The 18,215-nt window shown below is 45.0% G+C and overlaps 1 protein-coding gene across 1 annotated transcript in view; it reads right to left on the minus strand.

Moving 5' to 3' along the window:
• The window catches only part of npepps (aminopeptidase puromycin sensitive), a 36,917-nt gene extending 19,281 nt beyond the window's left edge, over positions 1-17,636 (minus strand). Inside the window, exons 1-10 of the mRNA XM_068750698.1 lie at positions 17,505-17,636; positions 11,457-11,541; positions 9,124-9,201; positions 8,923-9,044; positions 7,170-7,277; positions 3,508-3,708; positions 3,016-3,112; positions 2,888-2,921; positions 2,047-2,161; positions 639-803 (exon numbers count right to left, since the gene is read on the minus strand). Of these exons, the coding sequence (XP_068606799.1) occupies positions 639-803; positions 2,047-2,161; positions 2,888-2,921; positions 3,016-3,112; positions 3,508-3,708; positions 7,170-7,277; positions 8,923-9,044; positions 9,124-9,201; positions 11,457-11,541; positions 17,505-17,627 (1,128 nt within the window). The 5' untranslated portion in view covers positions 17,628-17,636. The remainder of the gene's footprint in view (positions 1-638; positions 804-2,046; positions 2,162-2,887; positions 2,922-3,015; positions 3,113-3,507; positions 3,709-7,169; positions 7,278-8,922; positions 9,045-9,123; positions 9,202-11,456; positions 11,542-17,504) is intronic.
• Between the last annotated feature and the right edge of the window lie 579 nt (positions 17,637-18,215).

The following is an 18,215-nucleotide window of genomic DNA, read 5'->3' on the forward strand; positions in this document are numbered from 1 at the left end:
TACTGCTGCCCCAACAGCTCTATCAAACATCTACAGCTGATCCAGAACGCAGCAGCTCATGTTCTGACAGGAACACATTTCCCCTGTTCTGGCGTCTCTGCACTTTTTTTTACTTGACACAACATTCATGTTATAAATACATGCGAGTAATCTCTCTCTCCCCCTCTCCCCCTCTCCCCCTCTCCCCCTCTCTCCCCCCCTGTCCTCCTGTCCGTGGTGCTGCAGAACCTGGACCTGTGGATGTTAACTCAGATGTCCCTGTCATTAGGCATCAGCATTTTTTTGTTTCAAATAGCACCTTTTCAGTCAGTGGTTAGTTCGGCAGCCTAGATGTCGTAAATGACATCGTTTCTGTTTTCGGTCTCTCTATCATTCTCTCTCCCTCTTTGGTTTTGACTCTACCTGTCCTTGTCTCTTCCTCTGTCATTGTCTCTCTCCCAACCCAACCGGTTCAGACAGACGGCTGTCCACTACGAGTCTAAGGTTCCGTCCAAGGTTTCTGCCTGTTAAAGGGAAGTTTTGCCTTGCCTCCATCTCCAAAGTTCTTGCTCTTGTGGGTCAAGTTGGGTTCCGTCTTTCCCTGCTACTCCTGTAAAGTGACTTGAGAACTTTGTTATGATCGCTGCTCTGCAGCTCACCTCTATAGGATGGCTGCTGTCCAGTGCGTCCAGGTCCAAAGCACGCGTATAGTCTGCTGAGACAAACTGTGTCCAGATATCATAGTCTGGGAAGCAATGGTCCACACACAGATATTCAATCCAGGATGCGAAACCCTCATTAAGCCAGAGATGGGTCCACCATTCCTGTATGCACACAAAGGTTACAGCACGTCATCAGTCATTCAAGAATGTTCCCCTTCCAGAGTTTCCCCCCAGAACACAATAGTTGAGCATCGCCAGGCCAGGGACTCGTCTTTTTTAAACTGCACTTTAGGACATTCCTTCATTTAACTGCTTAATCTATTTAAAAGATTTTTCACATTTTTGTACACTCAATGATAAATGAAATTATTTTATGCATACAAACGCATTCCCTTTTTATTTCAGCATACCATGTAACTATGCCAGCTGAACACACCTACATATCGCTTCTTCTGCCTGCAAGTCTGAAATCAACATTTTAATTGAGGCATCAACTAACTTCTGGTCAGTCACCTACTCAGCTGCTTTGCGTTGGTTTCTTTATAGAATATTTATCTCCCCTCTCCCCCCCCATCACTCTTTCCTGTTCATGGTGAAAATCTTTTATTCCAAAACATCTTTAAAGATTAAAGTATCTAACAGCTGCCTAAGAACCTGTGCACACGTCTGACACCGTCACAGGAAGACTAGCCTGACGGCAAATACTCCTGGCTGAGGCCTGACGGCAGTTCATCGTCTTATTACACTCCACAAGGCAAACGCTCAACTTTGATGGTGTCTGGCACATTGGAGCGCTCTCTCCTCAGACTAATCCCAAACTACACTACTGACCGCGTGTAACGTTGGTGAGAGTGTTATGAACAGTGTTCCACGGCACCAGCGCTTTTTATGGAGCTCTTTGTAGTGTCCGTCATTCACTCCTGACACAAATGCATTTTGTTGATGCAACTTTTATTGTGTGTTTGAGAACCTCCTTCACTTTTTGCAACACCTCTGCCATTGTGTTGTTCTGAAACGGACATTTCATAGTGGCGTAACGATCCCAGCACCTCGTCACTGATACCGTTAAATCAGTATCTAATATGCTACACCTGTCACGGGCAAATGATCAGAAAGGATTTAAACACATCTGTGAAGAATAAACAGGGACAACAGATGTAAAATAGCCTTTCCAGAAATGTTTATTAATGTGCGCTGTCCCTGTTAAATAAACGAATAAAAATAATAATGAGCCTATTGCATGCATAGCCAAAGCCCTAAATGTTCCACTGCGTGGAGTGCTACACATAAACACAAGGCTGATATTTAGTTAAATAGCTCTATTTCCAAATATTCTAACTATATTTAAAAACGTTTGATGATATTTTTAGATTTGAATAATGAATGGAGCTTTACGGCCATTTACCATGGTGACCAAATTTCCAAACCACTGGTGAGCCAGTTCATGGCCAACGACCAGCGCCACCCACTGCTTGGAGGATGAACAGGAATTTTTCGGGTCGATAAGCAGTGCCGTCTCCCTGAAAAACAACACACACAACTTCATGGGAAAATGATGTTTTTCTGCGTCCGAGTCCTTCCTTGTGAATTTGGGGGAGGCCAGAGACACGTGATGCGTCCCCCCGGCGTCCACGCTATAATACAGGGTGTGGCTGACGGCTTTGTCCTTTCTGAGCTGTTGGAGGCAGATCTTTCCTGCTAAGAGCAGATTGCTTTTCAGGGTTTCATACAGGGTGGCGTCACTGAGAAGACTTCTCACGGCAGCCCACTTTGTTCAGCACTGCTGTGCTTCTATAGGACTCTGCTGGTTGGGTGGTGATGTCACTGTCCCTAGTGCCTTCTTTTCCTGGGTAGTGAGGTTGGGACAGCACAGATGATACGATCACCCCGAGGTGTTCTGTGCCAGCGTTTCCCATCTTGTTGTTCCTGATCCCAGAATCCACGTAATTTAATGAATTTAAGATTTTCAATCATGCGAGGAACGTTTTTCTAATCAAGGACTTGGTAAATGTCTTCTGCAGCGTTCTAGCAGGGGTGTAGCTCATTGTTCTGGGGTCCGTTCGGGGTACTTCCAGGACTATTTGCCTATTCACTGTGCCTTTCGTATAACTCCTGAATCTCAATTGAATGAGAATGAAAATGAAAACCTACCACAATCGCACTGTTGTGACTAAATGTGTGAAATCATTGGTGTACAACTTTCTAAGGTTCAAGATATTTCAAGTTCAAGAGGTACTACTGCTTACCTGTAGGTAACAAGGCCCCAGTTCTCCATGGCACCTGAGTGGAAGCAAGCAGTTTGCATTACGTTTCATCATTTTCAGTAGAAATGGCTCAAAGTACTGAATTTGCGTAAAACTAACCAATGACTCACCAGCAGCAAAATCCGCTATCGCTATGAGATCAATTTTAGGCAAAGGATAAGGAACACTGAAGTAGTCTTTGTAGAAAGGTAAGGTTTTAGTTGCAACCTGCAAAAGATGTGATGATCAGAAAAAATATATACTTTTAAGTATTAAAAAAATACACATTGCATCGTCAGCATCAAGTCACTTTTATTGTTTCATATTTATATTCTATTAATTTGTTTACATTACTACACTCCTCAGTCACGGTGATTCCAATGATGTATGTACGTGTTTGAGTATAAATTTGAGATACTAGCACGCAACCACGCTAAATGGCCGAGGGCTGCGAGCACTCCAAGCGCGCTTCACTGCATCTGAACATGGTCCGAAGAAAAGAAGGCTTATGCACGTGCACGTGCACGTGTAACGTACAAATACTGTAGAAAGCGTGTTTGTGGTTCAACCTGGGGCTGAACCACGCTCGCTCTCTGCAAAGGCCAGTGTTTCAAACGTCTCACCTCCAGTGCAAACGTCCCTTGTTCTGCCTTCCCAACAGGCGTGTAAACGCGGACCGTTACACCGTCTGATGACTGGCTCTCCACATAGTCATATTCACCAATGACAAAAGCTACGAGGTACGTGGACATGATGGGCGTGGTGGCAAACTTGACTTCCACAACATTTCCATCGTCTGGATATGGCTTTCGATCAATGACATTCTGGAAAAGACAGTTAAGTGACTTAACATGAATGTAGATCAACGTAAACCAAAAGTGACATTTTCTGCAGCAGAAGAAAAAGTGTGTTCACACTATAATTAGTGACATGGTTGTGTGTGTGCAAATGATTATGTGATTGCTGTGCTGCTGAGGGTGCGTTAATACTAGTGGTGTGGTGGCTGGCAGGAGGGTTCCTAATTTAAAAAGGTAAGAAAGTTGCACACATCAGGGTCCTGAATGTAAAAATAGATCTGCGCAGAGAGCAGGGACCTCAGAATGCTTGATACACGCTGATCCAATCATCAAGAAGCTGTGAGAAATGCACTTCTGTGCCAGAGAAGCCAGTGCAATGCAATTCTCAAGGACACACGTCAAGTCAGGGCTATGCCGACGAGATATCCGTCCACCTCTCAGAAGGTCAGTGGTTCGATCCCCAGTTCCTCAAGTATAAAACGTCCGTGTCCCAAGGCATGATAATGAACCCCAACTTGCTTTCAGGGGCCACAAGGGTTTCCCACTGCTCCACAGGGAACTCATTTCAATAAAATGTATAGTGTATAATCAATGACAAAATAAAGCTACCTCTGAAATGAATGCTACAGGTCAGGCAAGACATCAGTGACCAGCAATACAAAACATGAGTCTCGAGCCTCTCCAAACCATCCTTCACAAGGCAAAGGTCAGCCGAGCCAGCAGAGAAGAGGAAGATCTCCTACAACTTATTTTGAGACAGGCACATACACAACGTTCTAATGTCTCTAATGAGCCTCACCTGACCATGAGGAAAGGATGCTACGTGTCACCAGCTGAGCTAACACACACCCTGACGGGCCGTAGGGCGAGTCTTTCACAGAACCATTACACCTGTTGACACCAGATGCTGAAATGGGTCGTCCTGGTGACATTTAAGGACCTGACCTCCACTATCAGGAAATAGTGTGCTCGAGGGCGTGCAAAAGCTCGAGACCAGGTGATAGGAACTGAAAACTACTGGCAGGTTTAGCTCTAATTCTCCATCTGAGATGCAACAACAAACTCCAGGCCAGGGTTCATTCGTTGGTCCACCTCACCGCTCCCCGGGACAAACGCACCCTAAACCGCAAACAGAACCAGGAGCCAAACAGGACTGCATGGCTGAAAAGGTTTTCCATGATGGATAAGTCTGAATCTGAAGCAACCCTACTTCTGTCTAGGATGTGAAGATGATTGTACTCTCATCCAAGAGGCATCAAGTTCTGATTGAGTGGTGGAGCGTACCAAACACAAACCGATACAGCAGGGTTGAGTGGTGGAGCGTACCAAACACAAACTGATACAGCAGGGTTGAGTGGTGGAGCGTACCAAACACAAACCGATACAGCAGGGTTGAGTGGTGGAGCGTACCAAACACAAACTGATACAGCAGGGTTGAGTGGTGGAGCGTACCAAACACAAACCGATACAGCAGGGTTGAGTGGTGGAGCGTACCAAACACAAACCGATACAGCAGGGTTGAGTGGTGGAGCGTACCAAACACAAACCGATACAGCAGGGTTGAGTGGTGGAGCGTACCAAACACAAACTGATACAGCAGGGTTGAGTGGTGGAGCGTACCAAACACAAACTGATACAGCAGGGTTGAGTGGTGGAGCGTACCAAACACAAACTGATACAGCAGGGTTGAGTGGTGGAGCGTACCAAACACAAACTGATACAGCAGGGTTGAGTGGTGGAGCGTACCAAACACAAACTGATACAGCAGGGTTGAGTGGTGGAGCGTACCAAACACAAACCGATACAGCAGGGTTGAGTGGTGGAGCGTACCAAACACAAACCGATACAGCAGGGTTGAGTGGTGGAGCGTACCAAACACAAACTGATATAGCAGGGTTGAGTGGTGGAGCGTACCAAACACAAACCGATACAGCAGGGTTGAGTGGTGGAGCGTACCAAACACAAACCGATACAGCAGGGTTTCAATATAAAGGCTTGAACAGATACTCCTGAAGGGAGAAAGAAATACCTAAAACAGTTCAACTATCTGAAGACAGACTGTAAAATAAACAGTCAGGGGATTATAACAGATTTGATATAGTTATAACAATTAACCGTGGAAATAGTGTAATGACTGTTCTGTTAGAGAAAATAGAGAAAGAAATGAAAGACGGAAAGTGAAACGCGCACACACTAGAACGTTGCAATTTAAACCGACACAGGTACCGTTTTTTCAGGACTATAAGCCGCTACCTTTCCCCCACGCTTTGAACCCTGCAGCTAATTTATGGAGTTTTACCAGCTAAAAATGCAGCCAATAGATTTGACCTCTTCACGTCAGACCAATAAAAATATCACGCACAAGAAACTATTGGGACTACATCAAACACACTAAACTCTTCATTCATTTTGCGCTTCATACACACAGACCTGCTTACCAGTACGCTTATGGCAGACAGTATTCAGAACTCAACTAAGCCAGAATCAACAAATGGTCAATTATTCTGAACCACCAACATCAACAGGATGAGAAACTCGTACATTTGTGTGAAGCTGCTTTAAAAGTGCGAAATCAAGGATACGGTCGTAAACCAAGGAGTTCAAGTGGATCCGTAAATCTACACGAAATGATCATCGTATTTCCCGTGTTTATTGCTTCACGGAGATCAATACCGGCCCGTCCGGACATGGAGACGTCGCGAAACAGGAAAAAAGAAAAACAAGTCAAGTGAGAAACAAGTCAACGGGATTCCGGCGTTAAACCTCCACAAACACACGGACGCCACCGAGGAAAGCGGAGCTGGAAGTTACGACGGCAGGAACGTCGCCTGCGCTCTCGATCGGTAAATGAAATGTGCTTCTGGCGTGTGTCGACACGTTCTCAGCGTTCTGGGACATTTCCCCGGACGCCAAGGTTAGTTCAGTGTGTCAGGGATCAGACGACAAGCATCATCAAGAATATTGGTTCCAATATACTCGTCTTCATTTACCCCATCACCACGAAGCGGTGATGAAATGGATACGCTTTCCCAACTCCAAATACGCTAAACGGCAGAAAGAACCCACCTTCCCTTGGTTAGTTGGTTGGTGGTAAACAGGTGTGCCCCCGCCCTGAGGAAACGCTGATGATGCAGCGCTCTAGTTACAGACGAGCGATCTGGCTACGAAGGAAACAGCTGCTGAACGTCAGCTCGTCATCAACGAAGCGATGAGAGACAGACGCAGCGTGAGGAAGAGAGACTGGGAACGCGATGAGGAGGAAGATGAAGATAGCGATCAATGACTTCTGGTAGGCTACTGTCGGAAAAACAACGCTTTGATTTAATTCAGAGTAAAAATAAATAAAACATCTTTCCGGGTGAACGTCACGTGGACCCCTGCGGCTTATACATGCACTAAATGGGTTTCTTTTTACCTTTCGTGTGTGCGGCTTATTTCAGGTGAGCTCACTAGGCCAGAAAATGCAGTCGTCTGGACATGATACGTACCATATTTGATAAAGCGACTCGGTCCTTGGGAACCATCAGCGTGATGTCAAAGGTAGCTTTGATAGCTGGCTCATCCCAGCACGGGAAAGCTCTGCGAGCATCCGTGGCCTGCAGAAAGGGAGGGACAAAAACCATCAATCGAGACCCGAGCTGCAGGTGAACGGTAAAAACAAAATACATCATTTCATATTTTCCTCACCATTTACCGTTCACCTTAGAAAATATCGTCTTATGATCAAGAAAAACAACGTGAAGGAGAATTCACAAGAACTTCTGAAATGGCAAGTGGGCCAAATGGTAGGTAGGGTGTGGTGAAATTCAATGTTCCGACATTGGACCCCCCCCCCCCCCCCCCCCCCCCCGGTATGTCAATGGACAAGTCTGTTTACCCATGTAATGTTTATCTTTCAACAGCTATATACTTCTCCATGCCCTTTGCATCAACATTGATACAGGGCAGCGATGTCTCTCAACGAAGGATATATTTAGAATGTATTCAGTAAATACTAATCAGCAAAAGCAGAAGTATTGATGAACTTGGCAGCGGTCTGTTTGGCCATCAGTGCATGCAAGACACTCAGAGAGAGAGAGAGAGAGAGAGAGAGAGAGAGAGAGAGAGAGAGAGAGAGAGACAGAGACAGAGACAGAGAGAGAGAGAGACAGACAGACAGAGAGAGACAGACAGACAGACAGAGAGAGAGAGTTCTGTACGACGGCAGGTCCCATCTGTCTACCAAAACAATCCAAGGACACACACACACACACACACACACACACACACACACACACACACACACACACACCTCATTGGCTCATCTGCTCTGGAAACCTTCCTACTGCCCCCCCTCCTCATTCCTGCGCGTTACCTGTGCACCGTGTCGTTCCTTTCACCTGTGTGTTCTCCTGTGTACCTGCTGCTTTCTGCACCTTCTCCAAGAAGAGTTGTTGGCAGCGCGCTTTATTTGCTGCAGCCGACGCTCACTCATTGTGTACTTGTACTGTGTACTTGCACTGTGTACTTGCACTGTGTCGACACTGACGATAAAAGCTTTCCATTCCATTTCCAGAAACGAGAGCTGCACCATCAAAGGACGGACGCCGTTACTCCTAATAAGACCAGGTTTTCCACAGAAGGTCCGCCAGGTGTCTATGAAGCCCACGTTTTGTGGACGCCACCTCGTCACCCGTCAGACTGGGCAGGGGGCAGATGTGAATTATAATCTTACTGTTTTTACGTTTAGCTTTCGCCAGCAACTTCAAATTTGATTCAATGTCGCCCGCTCTGGCCCCGGGATACACCTCACTATGGCCGCTGGAGTCGCTAGCTTCACGTTTCTGAGAACGGAGCTACCAATCGCCAGAGTACTGTCCTCAGCAGGTGTGTTGCTGAGCGGGGAAAATCTATTAGAAACGTGAACGGGGCGGCGGTGAACCGTAGCGGGCTTCGGACTACGCTTCCTCCCAACAGTCACCCAGCCGCCTTGGTGTTAGACGGTTAGCGGCTCGGTCCGCACCGCTACGGGAGGGCTGGCTAGCTATCGAAGCTACTGGATTCGCTTCTATGGTGCGGAACCAGGTCTCTAAATCATTTAGCCCCGCCTCCAACATAGTAAATAAACTACACCTCTTACATTCCATGTCCCAAGAGCTAGTCTGTGCGTTTGTGTCGACTGCCACCCAATCCACATTGCACATGTCCCCTATGGTAGGTGGTGAGTCTACCAAAGGACAATTTTACAAAAAGAAAACACACCTCAAACTGTGTGACAGCAGCATAGCGGACCTCCCCAGCAGAACTTGTATATTTACTTCTGTAGAATCCTTTCATTTTGTCATTTAGTTCCCCGACAAAGTCTATCTTCAATGTCCCTGACCCTAGGAAAAATGGAAAAGACCGAGTTACCCTGTGTATTCAGTCACGATCAAAGTAGCAAATTTGCATTACGCTACTTACCTTCCTGTAGAGTGCTAGGAAATGAGAGGGTGACTTTCTCATCCTCATTTTGATAGTTAAATCCTGTAGCATTAATTTCTAAAATGGAAGAACAGAGCACAAAAATAAAATATGTACTTTTCCTAATAGAAATCGTGTCAGGTGTGTCCCCAAAATCTGTGCCCGTTGCAAAATTTACCTGTGGCAAGTGAAAACAAGACATGCATATCTCTACGTGCAAAACCCTAAAGAATCAGTCCAGTAACACCTCAACATATGAGCACTTTGACACAAGTGTGTTCCGGCATACGGGCCGGCCTGCAAGCAGTAATTTGCATTGGGATCAGAGTCTAAATTTGAGATACGAGAGCGCGAGCACGATTCCAGGTGCTGACGCGAGACGGCCGAGCGCTTCAAGCACGCTCCACTCGGTCAGTGACTTTCACTGAGTGATGGGTTCCAAAGAAAGTAATGATGGTAGTGATAAGAAAAACGCACGACGACGATGGAGATGACGCATGAAAACATCGATCGACATGACCGTGGTGTCTGAGTGATGGGACACGCCATCCTCAACCATCAAGAACACAAAGCCTTCCAGAGGCACAACTATCATGTCCAAGTTTATGTTAGACAAATTACAATTACTGCATGAAGTGTTACGTACCGTCCAACCCCCCCCAGTTAGTCACTACAGTCTGTCTTGAAGGTAGTACTCATAATAAAGCAACAATACTTTATCCTTGTGTGTGTGTGTATCTATATACAGTGGGTATTGAAAATAAGTCTGGGATTTGGTCATAAAATATAACCAGAGTGTGCTTGAACAAATACCACTCAAAGAACCGGCCCGTGGCAGGAAAAAAGGTTGGGGAGCACCGCTCCAAGCGCTCGCACAAGTCAAGTGTGAGCCAACCTGGCTCGCTTTATATGAACACTCACCAGGTTTAAACTTGCTGCTTTTAAGAAGCACCGTCTGAAGTGAACGATTCCTCACAGCAAAGACCTTTAGGAAGTTCTATGATCAAGAATTATTGACTCGATCGTAGAGCAATAAAACACCCGTCACCCGTCTGGTGAAATAGCATCAAAGAACACCTGCCGCTGATGTACAGGTGATGCAATAAGTCTGAGAGCAACGACCTGAGCCGTGTTAACGCTTATTGTTATCCGTTGACTTATGAAAATGTTACTTTTTATATAATACTTTTGGGCATTTTGTCTTTTTGCACCACAAGAAAGAAAAGCTAAATCTCAGGACACTTTACTGGTGGTTTAGGTCGTTTTGTTAGTTTTTCCCGCAGATAGTTATTTTATTAACGACATCAAACCTTGTCATTTCCTTTTATCTGTAAAAGCAAAATACTACTGTGCACTTTATTCTTGGTGAAAGGCTTAAAACAAGTCTGCAGCGTAACCTGTTGAACAAGTTTTGTTTGTGTTCAATAAAATAAGATTAGAACATTGAAGGTGTTGCTGTCGATTATTTAAAAAATCTGTATTGGCCAAAAGCAGAATGGGTAAGTCGGGCTTTTTAAAGATTGGTGCGGCCAGAATCAGTGCACCCCAGTGGTATTTGTTAAAGCACACTCTGTTTGCTTAGTCTCGTGATTTAGATGATGATTTAGCCACATTTTATGACTGATTTGTGCAGAAAGATAAGAAATCCGAGCCGCTTCACTTATTTTCAATACCCACTGTAGCAATTAAAAACGTTTTTCCATTGTTATTAGCATTGATTAGCGTTTTAGACGGCCGGAACGGGTTACATTTTTTTCTGTTGTTTTATAAATATGGGAAAAATGATTTGACCTACCAGCTTGCTCCAAGAACGAATTATACGCGCATGTCAAGGTATTACTGTATTTGGACTCCAAGTTAAGATCAAAATTTATCCCATTTACATCCTAACTGGAGTTTGCATTTAAAATATTATTTTAAAAGAAAACACATTGTCCAAGTGTCAGACAGAGGAAACAACTGAAAACCTTGCATGCAGACGCTAAACTAAACAGTCAATACAAAATGATATCCTGAAATACGTTGTGACAAAACATCTTTAGTTGTGGACCTAACAAGCATAATGTTGGATATCTGTGGGAAAAAAAGTATTTTACATAATATCAAACATTTGGAAAATCAAAATTAAAAAATGTAATACAAAGTTACAATTATAATTTCCTACTCTAGTCAGAAACACTTTCTGCAGGTTAAAAAGGTAAACATGACTTATGGTGGCGTCTAGTCTTTCTACCGTCTCGACAAATGGCTGACAAATATTCCTGGCATTATAATCAGAAGACAACTTGCTCTTAGAGAGGAAAGTAGGTAAAAGGCTCATGTTCAACCCTTACCTTCTCCTCCATGTAGCACAAAGGATGCCGTGATGATGTCGATGTCAGCACAGTTCATCACAATCTGGTTTGTGGCTTGTGTCACCTGTCAATATTGACACAAAAAATATATTTATTTTTTTTGACAATCTACGATGGGTCACATTTTAATCTGAAACTGTTTCTGGAACTACTCACCCCCTTAAAATTATATATTTTAAGTATTGCTGTCAAGCGATTACAAATTTTTAAGCAATTAATTATGATCTGTAATTGACTTGAACAGATGCAGCTCAGACATTTACATTCTGCTGTATTAGCGTCCCCAGTGCTGCCTGCAACATTTAGTTTCCACCACCAGGGGGAGTATTGCGGTGTTCTGTTGTCAATCTCCAAATAAATATAACATATTTTATATTTTGACTTTATAACACATAAAGTCAGGTCGATATAAAATGCTGTAAGTTAACACATAAAAAAAAACTTTTCTGAGCAATACAAGTATTGAACACTGAACTTGTTGCTTTTCCTCTGCTTCAGATAACATAAAATAACGCAGACCCATCAATCACAGAGCTCTAAGGTCGTTTTCACACTGCACCAAGAGGACTCGGTTCGATTGGGAGCAAATTCCTGCATTTATAAATAGTTGAAAGGTCTGCGTTCACACTGATTTCTTTGCGAAGGGAACTTTTTGAGCAGCATCCCGTTGCTGAAAGCAGAAGGGGAAGTCCCGCCCTCTCCCGTGTCTCGTTTGGTTTTGAGTGCTCCAGTTGCGGCTGCTGCTCATCCTAGGAGGGGAGCTCATTTAGTTCTGGCCTAAATCATAAATGTTACACAACGCTAGTCGTTTTTAACAAACACAACGTCGCTGGGATCCGTAAAGTCTCCGGATCAGTTCAGAACAACGGAATGAAACACTTGGAAAATGCTTCGGGTGATTTAAGCTCGCTGGTTCACTTATTTCACTGTCAATCAAAATCACTCCTGAGACAGATCATCCAATCAGCATGCCCCAGAGACGCTGATGGGCGGGACAAAGCCCAGCATTTATCCAATGACCGTCCAGTTTCGACGCTCATGCTTGCCTGTGCGCCGCGGGGAGAAGTCGTGTCAGTTACCGGTTATACGTAGCTGGTTCTGAACAAAAGAATAAAGTATTATAACGCGTATTTAGGCAATGAAATCTACACACAGCGGTACATATTTCACCACTTATTTTTCCGGTAACTGAGCTTCCCCTCAGAGCAGCTTGGAGTACTCGCTGTACTTCCTCGACCCGAGACGCACGCGTAGCGTCACTACGTACAGCTGATCCTGCCTTCGCTCCGGCGAGCTTTCACACTGCTGACGGAACGGAGCAGGGTTCACTTGCAAAGGAACCGAGTCCCTCGTTTTCAGGCAGACTTTTTTGATCCTCTCCAGAGTCCGGATGATCTTTACCACCAGCCCAAATGCAGCGGATTATCAGAGAAAAGGAACTCTGGTCAGTGTAAAGGGGAGCAAACAGCGGCAGTGTGAAAGCACCCCGAGTTAACACGAACAATAACATTGTTCATCATCACAGAATAAAGTGCTGAACTAACATCACCCATCACTTTTGGCAGGCTACTGTCTCCTCCAGTTTAGCTTGGTGAAGAGCTTCGCTAAGGCTCGCTAAGCTGCTAACGGCTTCGCTGCTAGTGTTAGCCGTAGCTGCAACTGGGTGCTTAGCGTTCCTCTCTGCTGCTCACCTTGTCCCACCCACCTACAATAGGAGCCTGCCAGCTTGTGCTAAACAAGCCCAAAACGCAAAAAAAGCAATTAACAAAACATAACCCGCCAAATATGACTAATTAATCGCAATTAATGCATTAATTTGACACCCCTAAATTTAATATACACTATATTGCCAAAGGTATCAGCTATCCAAATCATTGAATTTGGGTGTTCCAATCACTTCCATGGTCAAAGGTGTGTAAATCCACAGCTCCGGACCCCTAAACTTCATGCTATCTTCAGATTCGGTCAAGAAAGGTGCTTAGAGTGCTTCATGGAATGGGTTTCCATGGCCAAGACGCTGCATCCAAGCTTTACATCAGCAAATAAAATCATTTTAATTTAGCTGCCGTGTTCAGCACTTTGTTGTTTTAAAGTGCTTTACAAATAAAGTTGGATTGGAAACAACGCAAAGCATCGGACGCAGTGGAGTAAAGCATGCTGCCAATGGACTCTAGAGCAGTGGAGACATTTTCTCTGGAGTGACAAAACACGCTTCTCTATCTGGCAATCTGATGGACAAGTCTGGGTCTGGCAGTTGCCAGGAGAACAGTGCATTGTGCCAAGTGTAAAGTTTGGGGGGGGGGGGGTATTTTGGTGTGGGGTTGTTTTTCAGGAGTTGGGCTCGGCCCATTAGTTCCAGTGAAAGGAACTCTTCAGCATACCAAGACATTTTGGACAATTTAATGCTCCCAACTTTGTGCGAACTGGGATGGAGATGGGCCCTTCCTGTTCCAACATAGGGATGGAGATGGGCCCTTCCTGTTCCAACATAGGGCTGGAGATGGGCCCTTCCTGTTCCAACATAGGGATAGAGATGGCCCCTTCCTGTTCCAACATAGGGCTGGAGATGGGCCCTTCCTGTTCCAACATAGGGCTGGAGATGGGCCCTTCCTGTTCCAACATAGGGATAGAGATGGGCCCTTCCTGTTCCAACATAGGGCTGGAGATGGGCCCTTCCTGTTCCAACATAGGGATGGAGATGGGCCCTTCCTGTTCCAACATAGGGATGGAGATGGGCCCTTCCTGTTCCAACATAGTGATAGAGATGGCCCCTTCCTGTTCCAACATAGGGATGGAGATGGGCCCTTCCTGTTCCAACATAGGGCTGGAGATGGGCCCTTCCTGTTCCAACATAGGGATGGAGATGGGCCCTTCCTGTTCCAACATAGGGATGGAGATGGGCCCTTCCTGTTCCAACATAGGGATAGAGATGGGCCCTTCCTGTTCCAACATAGGGATAGAGATGGGCCCTTCCTGTTCCAACATAGGGATGGAGATGGGCCCTTCCTGTTCCAACATAGGGATAGAGATGGCCCCTTCCTGTTCCAACATAGGGCTGGAGATGGGCCCTTCCTGTTCCAACATAGGGATAGAGATGGCCCCTTCCTGTTCCAACATAGGGCTGGAGATGGGCCCTTCCTGTTCCAACATAGGGCTGGAGATGGGCCCTTCCTGTTCCAACATAGGGATGGAGATGGGCCCTTCCTGTTCCAACATAGGGATGGAGATGGGCCCTTCCTGTTCCAACATAGGGATGGAGATGGGCCCTTCCTGTTCCAACATAGTGATAGAGATGGCCCCTTCCTGTTCCAACATAGGGCTGGAGATGGGCCCTTCCTGTTCCAACATAGGGATAGAGATGGGCCCTTCCTGTTCCAACATAGGGATAGAGATGGGCCCTTCCTGTTCCAACATAGGGATAGAGATGGCCCCTTCCTGTTCCAACATGACTGCACCAGTGCGCAAAGCAATGGCCAGAAAGACATGGATGAGTGAGTTTGTTGTGGAAGAACATGACTGGCCTGCACAGACTCCTGACCTCAACCCGATAGAGCACATTTGGGGTGAGTTAGAGTGGAGACTGCAAGCCAGACCTTCTCATCCAACATCAGTGTCTGACCTCACAAAGGCACTGCTGGAAGAATGCTCAAAAAATCCCAGAAACACACTCCTGAACCTTGTGGAAAGCCGTTATAGCTGCAAAGGGTGGGCCAACATCACATTACCATATTTTCACGACCACAGGGCGCACCTGGTTAAAAGGTGCAACTTCGCTGAACGTGTCTTTTTTAATACAAAAGGTGCATGGGTTTTAAGGTGAACGGTGTCTTGGCAAATGTGTGTTCGCCTTCCGTCATCCAGCGCTCCCACACAGCTCACAGTTTAACGTTGAGTGGGTGGAGTCAAGCTTTGAGAAAATTAAACAATTTTAGGTGCGCCTTACGTTTCGAAATGGGACATCACGCACATTCATATGCGTGTGACGGCAGGCGAGCGAATACTTTGGGCAATACAGTGTCGACAAGTCGCACCTGAGTACAAGTCACAGGACGAGTATTACTCGTACTGTAATACATACTATTGTTGACTGTACTCGTACTGTAATACACACTATTGTTGCCTGTACGCGTACTGTAATACACACTATTGTTGCCTGTACTCGTACTGTAATACACACTATTGTTGCCTGTACTCGTACTGTAATACACACTATTGTTGCCTGTACTCGTACTATAATACATACTATTGTTGCCTGTACTCGTACTGTAATACACACTATTGTTGCCTGTACTCGTACTGTAATACACACTATTTTTGCCTGTACTCGTACTGTAATACATACTATTGTTGACTGTACTCGTACTGTAATACATACTATTGTTGACTGTACTTGTACTATAATACATACTATTGTTGCCTGTACTTGTACTATAATACATACTATTGTTGCCTGTACTCGTACTGTAATACATACCATTGTTGCCTGTACTTGTACTGTAATACATACTATTGTTGCCTGTACTCGTACTGTAATACATACTATTGTTGCCTGTACTCGTACTGTAATACATACTCTTGTTGACTGTACTTGTACTATAATACATACTATTGTTGCCTGTACTCGTACTGTAATACATACTATTGTTGCCTGTACTTGTACTGTAATACACACTATTGTTGCCTGTACTCGTACTGTAATACACACTATTGTTGCCTGTACTCGTACTGTAATACATACCATTGTTGCCTGTACTTGTACTGTAATACATACTATTGTTGCCTGTACTCGTACTGTAATACATACTATTGTTGCCTGTACTCGTACTGTAATACATACTCTTGTTGACTGTACTTGTACTATAATACATACTATTGTTGCCTGTACTCGTACTGTAATACATACTCTTGTTGACTGTACTTGTACTATAATACATACTATTGTTGACTGTACTTGTACTATAATACATACTATTGTTGCCTGTACTCGTACTGTAATACATACTATTGTTGCCTGTACTTGTACTGTAATACACACTATTGTTGCCTGTACTCGTACTGTAATACACACTATTGTTGACTGTACTCGTACTGTAATACATACTATTGTTGCCTGTACTCGTACTGTAATACATACTATTGTTGCCTGTACTCGTACTGTAATACACACTATTGTTGACTGTACTCGTACTGTAATACATACTATTGTTGCCTGTACTCGTACTGTAATACATACTATTGTTGCCTGTACTCGTACTGTAATACATACTATTGTTGCCTGTACTCGTACTGTAATACACACTATTGTTGACTGTACTCGTACTGTAATACATACTATTGTTGCCTGTACCCGTACTGTAATACACACTATTGTTGACTGTACTCGTACTGTAATACATACTATTGTTGCCTGTACTTGTACTGTAATACATACTATTGTTGCTTGTACTTGTACTATAATACACCCTATTGTTGCCTATACTCGTACTGTAATACATACTATTGTTGACTGTACTCGTACTGTAATACATACTATTGTTGCCTGTACTTGTACTGTAATACATACTATTGTTGACTGTACTTGTACTATAATACATACTATTGTTGACTGTACTTGTTAGTCAATGCCCGGTTCCCTGCCCGTAGATCCTCGGGAATACTCGGGGATCCTCGGAGATACTCGCGGCTGTTAGCCGGCTAACGTGAATAGCATGAGAGGCTCGGCTAAGCTAACGTCAGCCCGCTACTTTCTGCAGGACAGTAGTGCTAGCTGGCTCAGTTAGCTTGCAGCTCGTCACATCAACCACCAACCAAGTTATTTAATTCACGAAGCGTGCCTTCGACCCACCGGTTAATTAGTTAGTATTTGAGAGATGTTGTTTAAATTACCGAACAAAGTAAATGATTTCCGAGTAACGCTTGTAACATAAACTAGCTTGGTAGTGCTAGATGTATCTGGTCGTATTCCACAAGGCCTCGTCGTGACTGACGGCTGCGTGCATCCAGTAAACGTGTATCCGGTAAACGTACCTCCACCAGCGCCTCCAGTCTGCCTTCGAAAGTGAAGTCGATCAGGTCTGGAGTCAGACACAAGCCGTAGTTGACGGGGTAAACGTCAGCGGGCAGGCGCACGAAGGGCCTCCTTTCGGGCATGGCGCTTTTATTTGGGCCGGCCGTGTACCGAATGACGTTCTGTGTGTAACTCTATTTGTCTACTTGTATAAAGCTCGCCACTGGCGTCGAGAGTGAATATTCACAGGAAGTACTAGTATATGTACTCAGAAACCCGAACCCAGGAGAAGCAGCACCAGTCCAGCTGCAGTCCTCCCCTTGTACACGCTTCTTCTTCTTCTTCTTCCTCTCCTTCTTCTTCTTCTTCTGGTTAATGGCGGCTGGAAGCCAGTTTAAAGGAGTATTACCACCATCTACTGGAGTGGAGTGTTGCATGTACGCGTTATGTTTGCCAGGTAAGTGGGGGTGATGGAGGGCCTGACATGCATCCTGGATGCAACGTTCCCTCTACCGTGGCATCTGGTTTTCGTGCTGGCCGTGGAACTGGACCAGCTCTGCACCCTCGGCAGGGTCCCGGAGGGTGCATGGGAGTCCGTCCAACCAGTCCACATGTGTTTTGTGGATTTGGAGAAGGCATTCGACCGTGTCCCTCGGGGAGTCCTATGGGGGGGGTGCTCCGGGAGTACGGGGTGTCGGACCCCCTGATACGGGAATAATCTCAGACAATGA

This window comes from Brachionichthys hirsutus, chromosome 17, assembly GCF_040956055.1.
Source record: "Brachionichthys hirsutus isolate HB-005 chromosome 17, CSIRO-AGI_Bhir_v1, whole genome shotgun sequence".
NCBI lineage: Eukaryota > Metazoa > Chordata > Actinopteri > Lophiiformes > Brachionichthyidae > Brachionichthys > Brachionichthys hirsutus.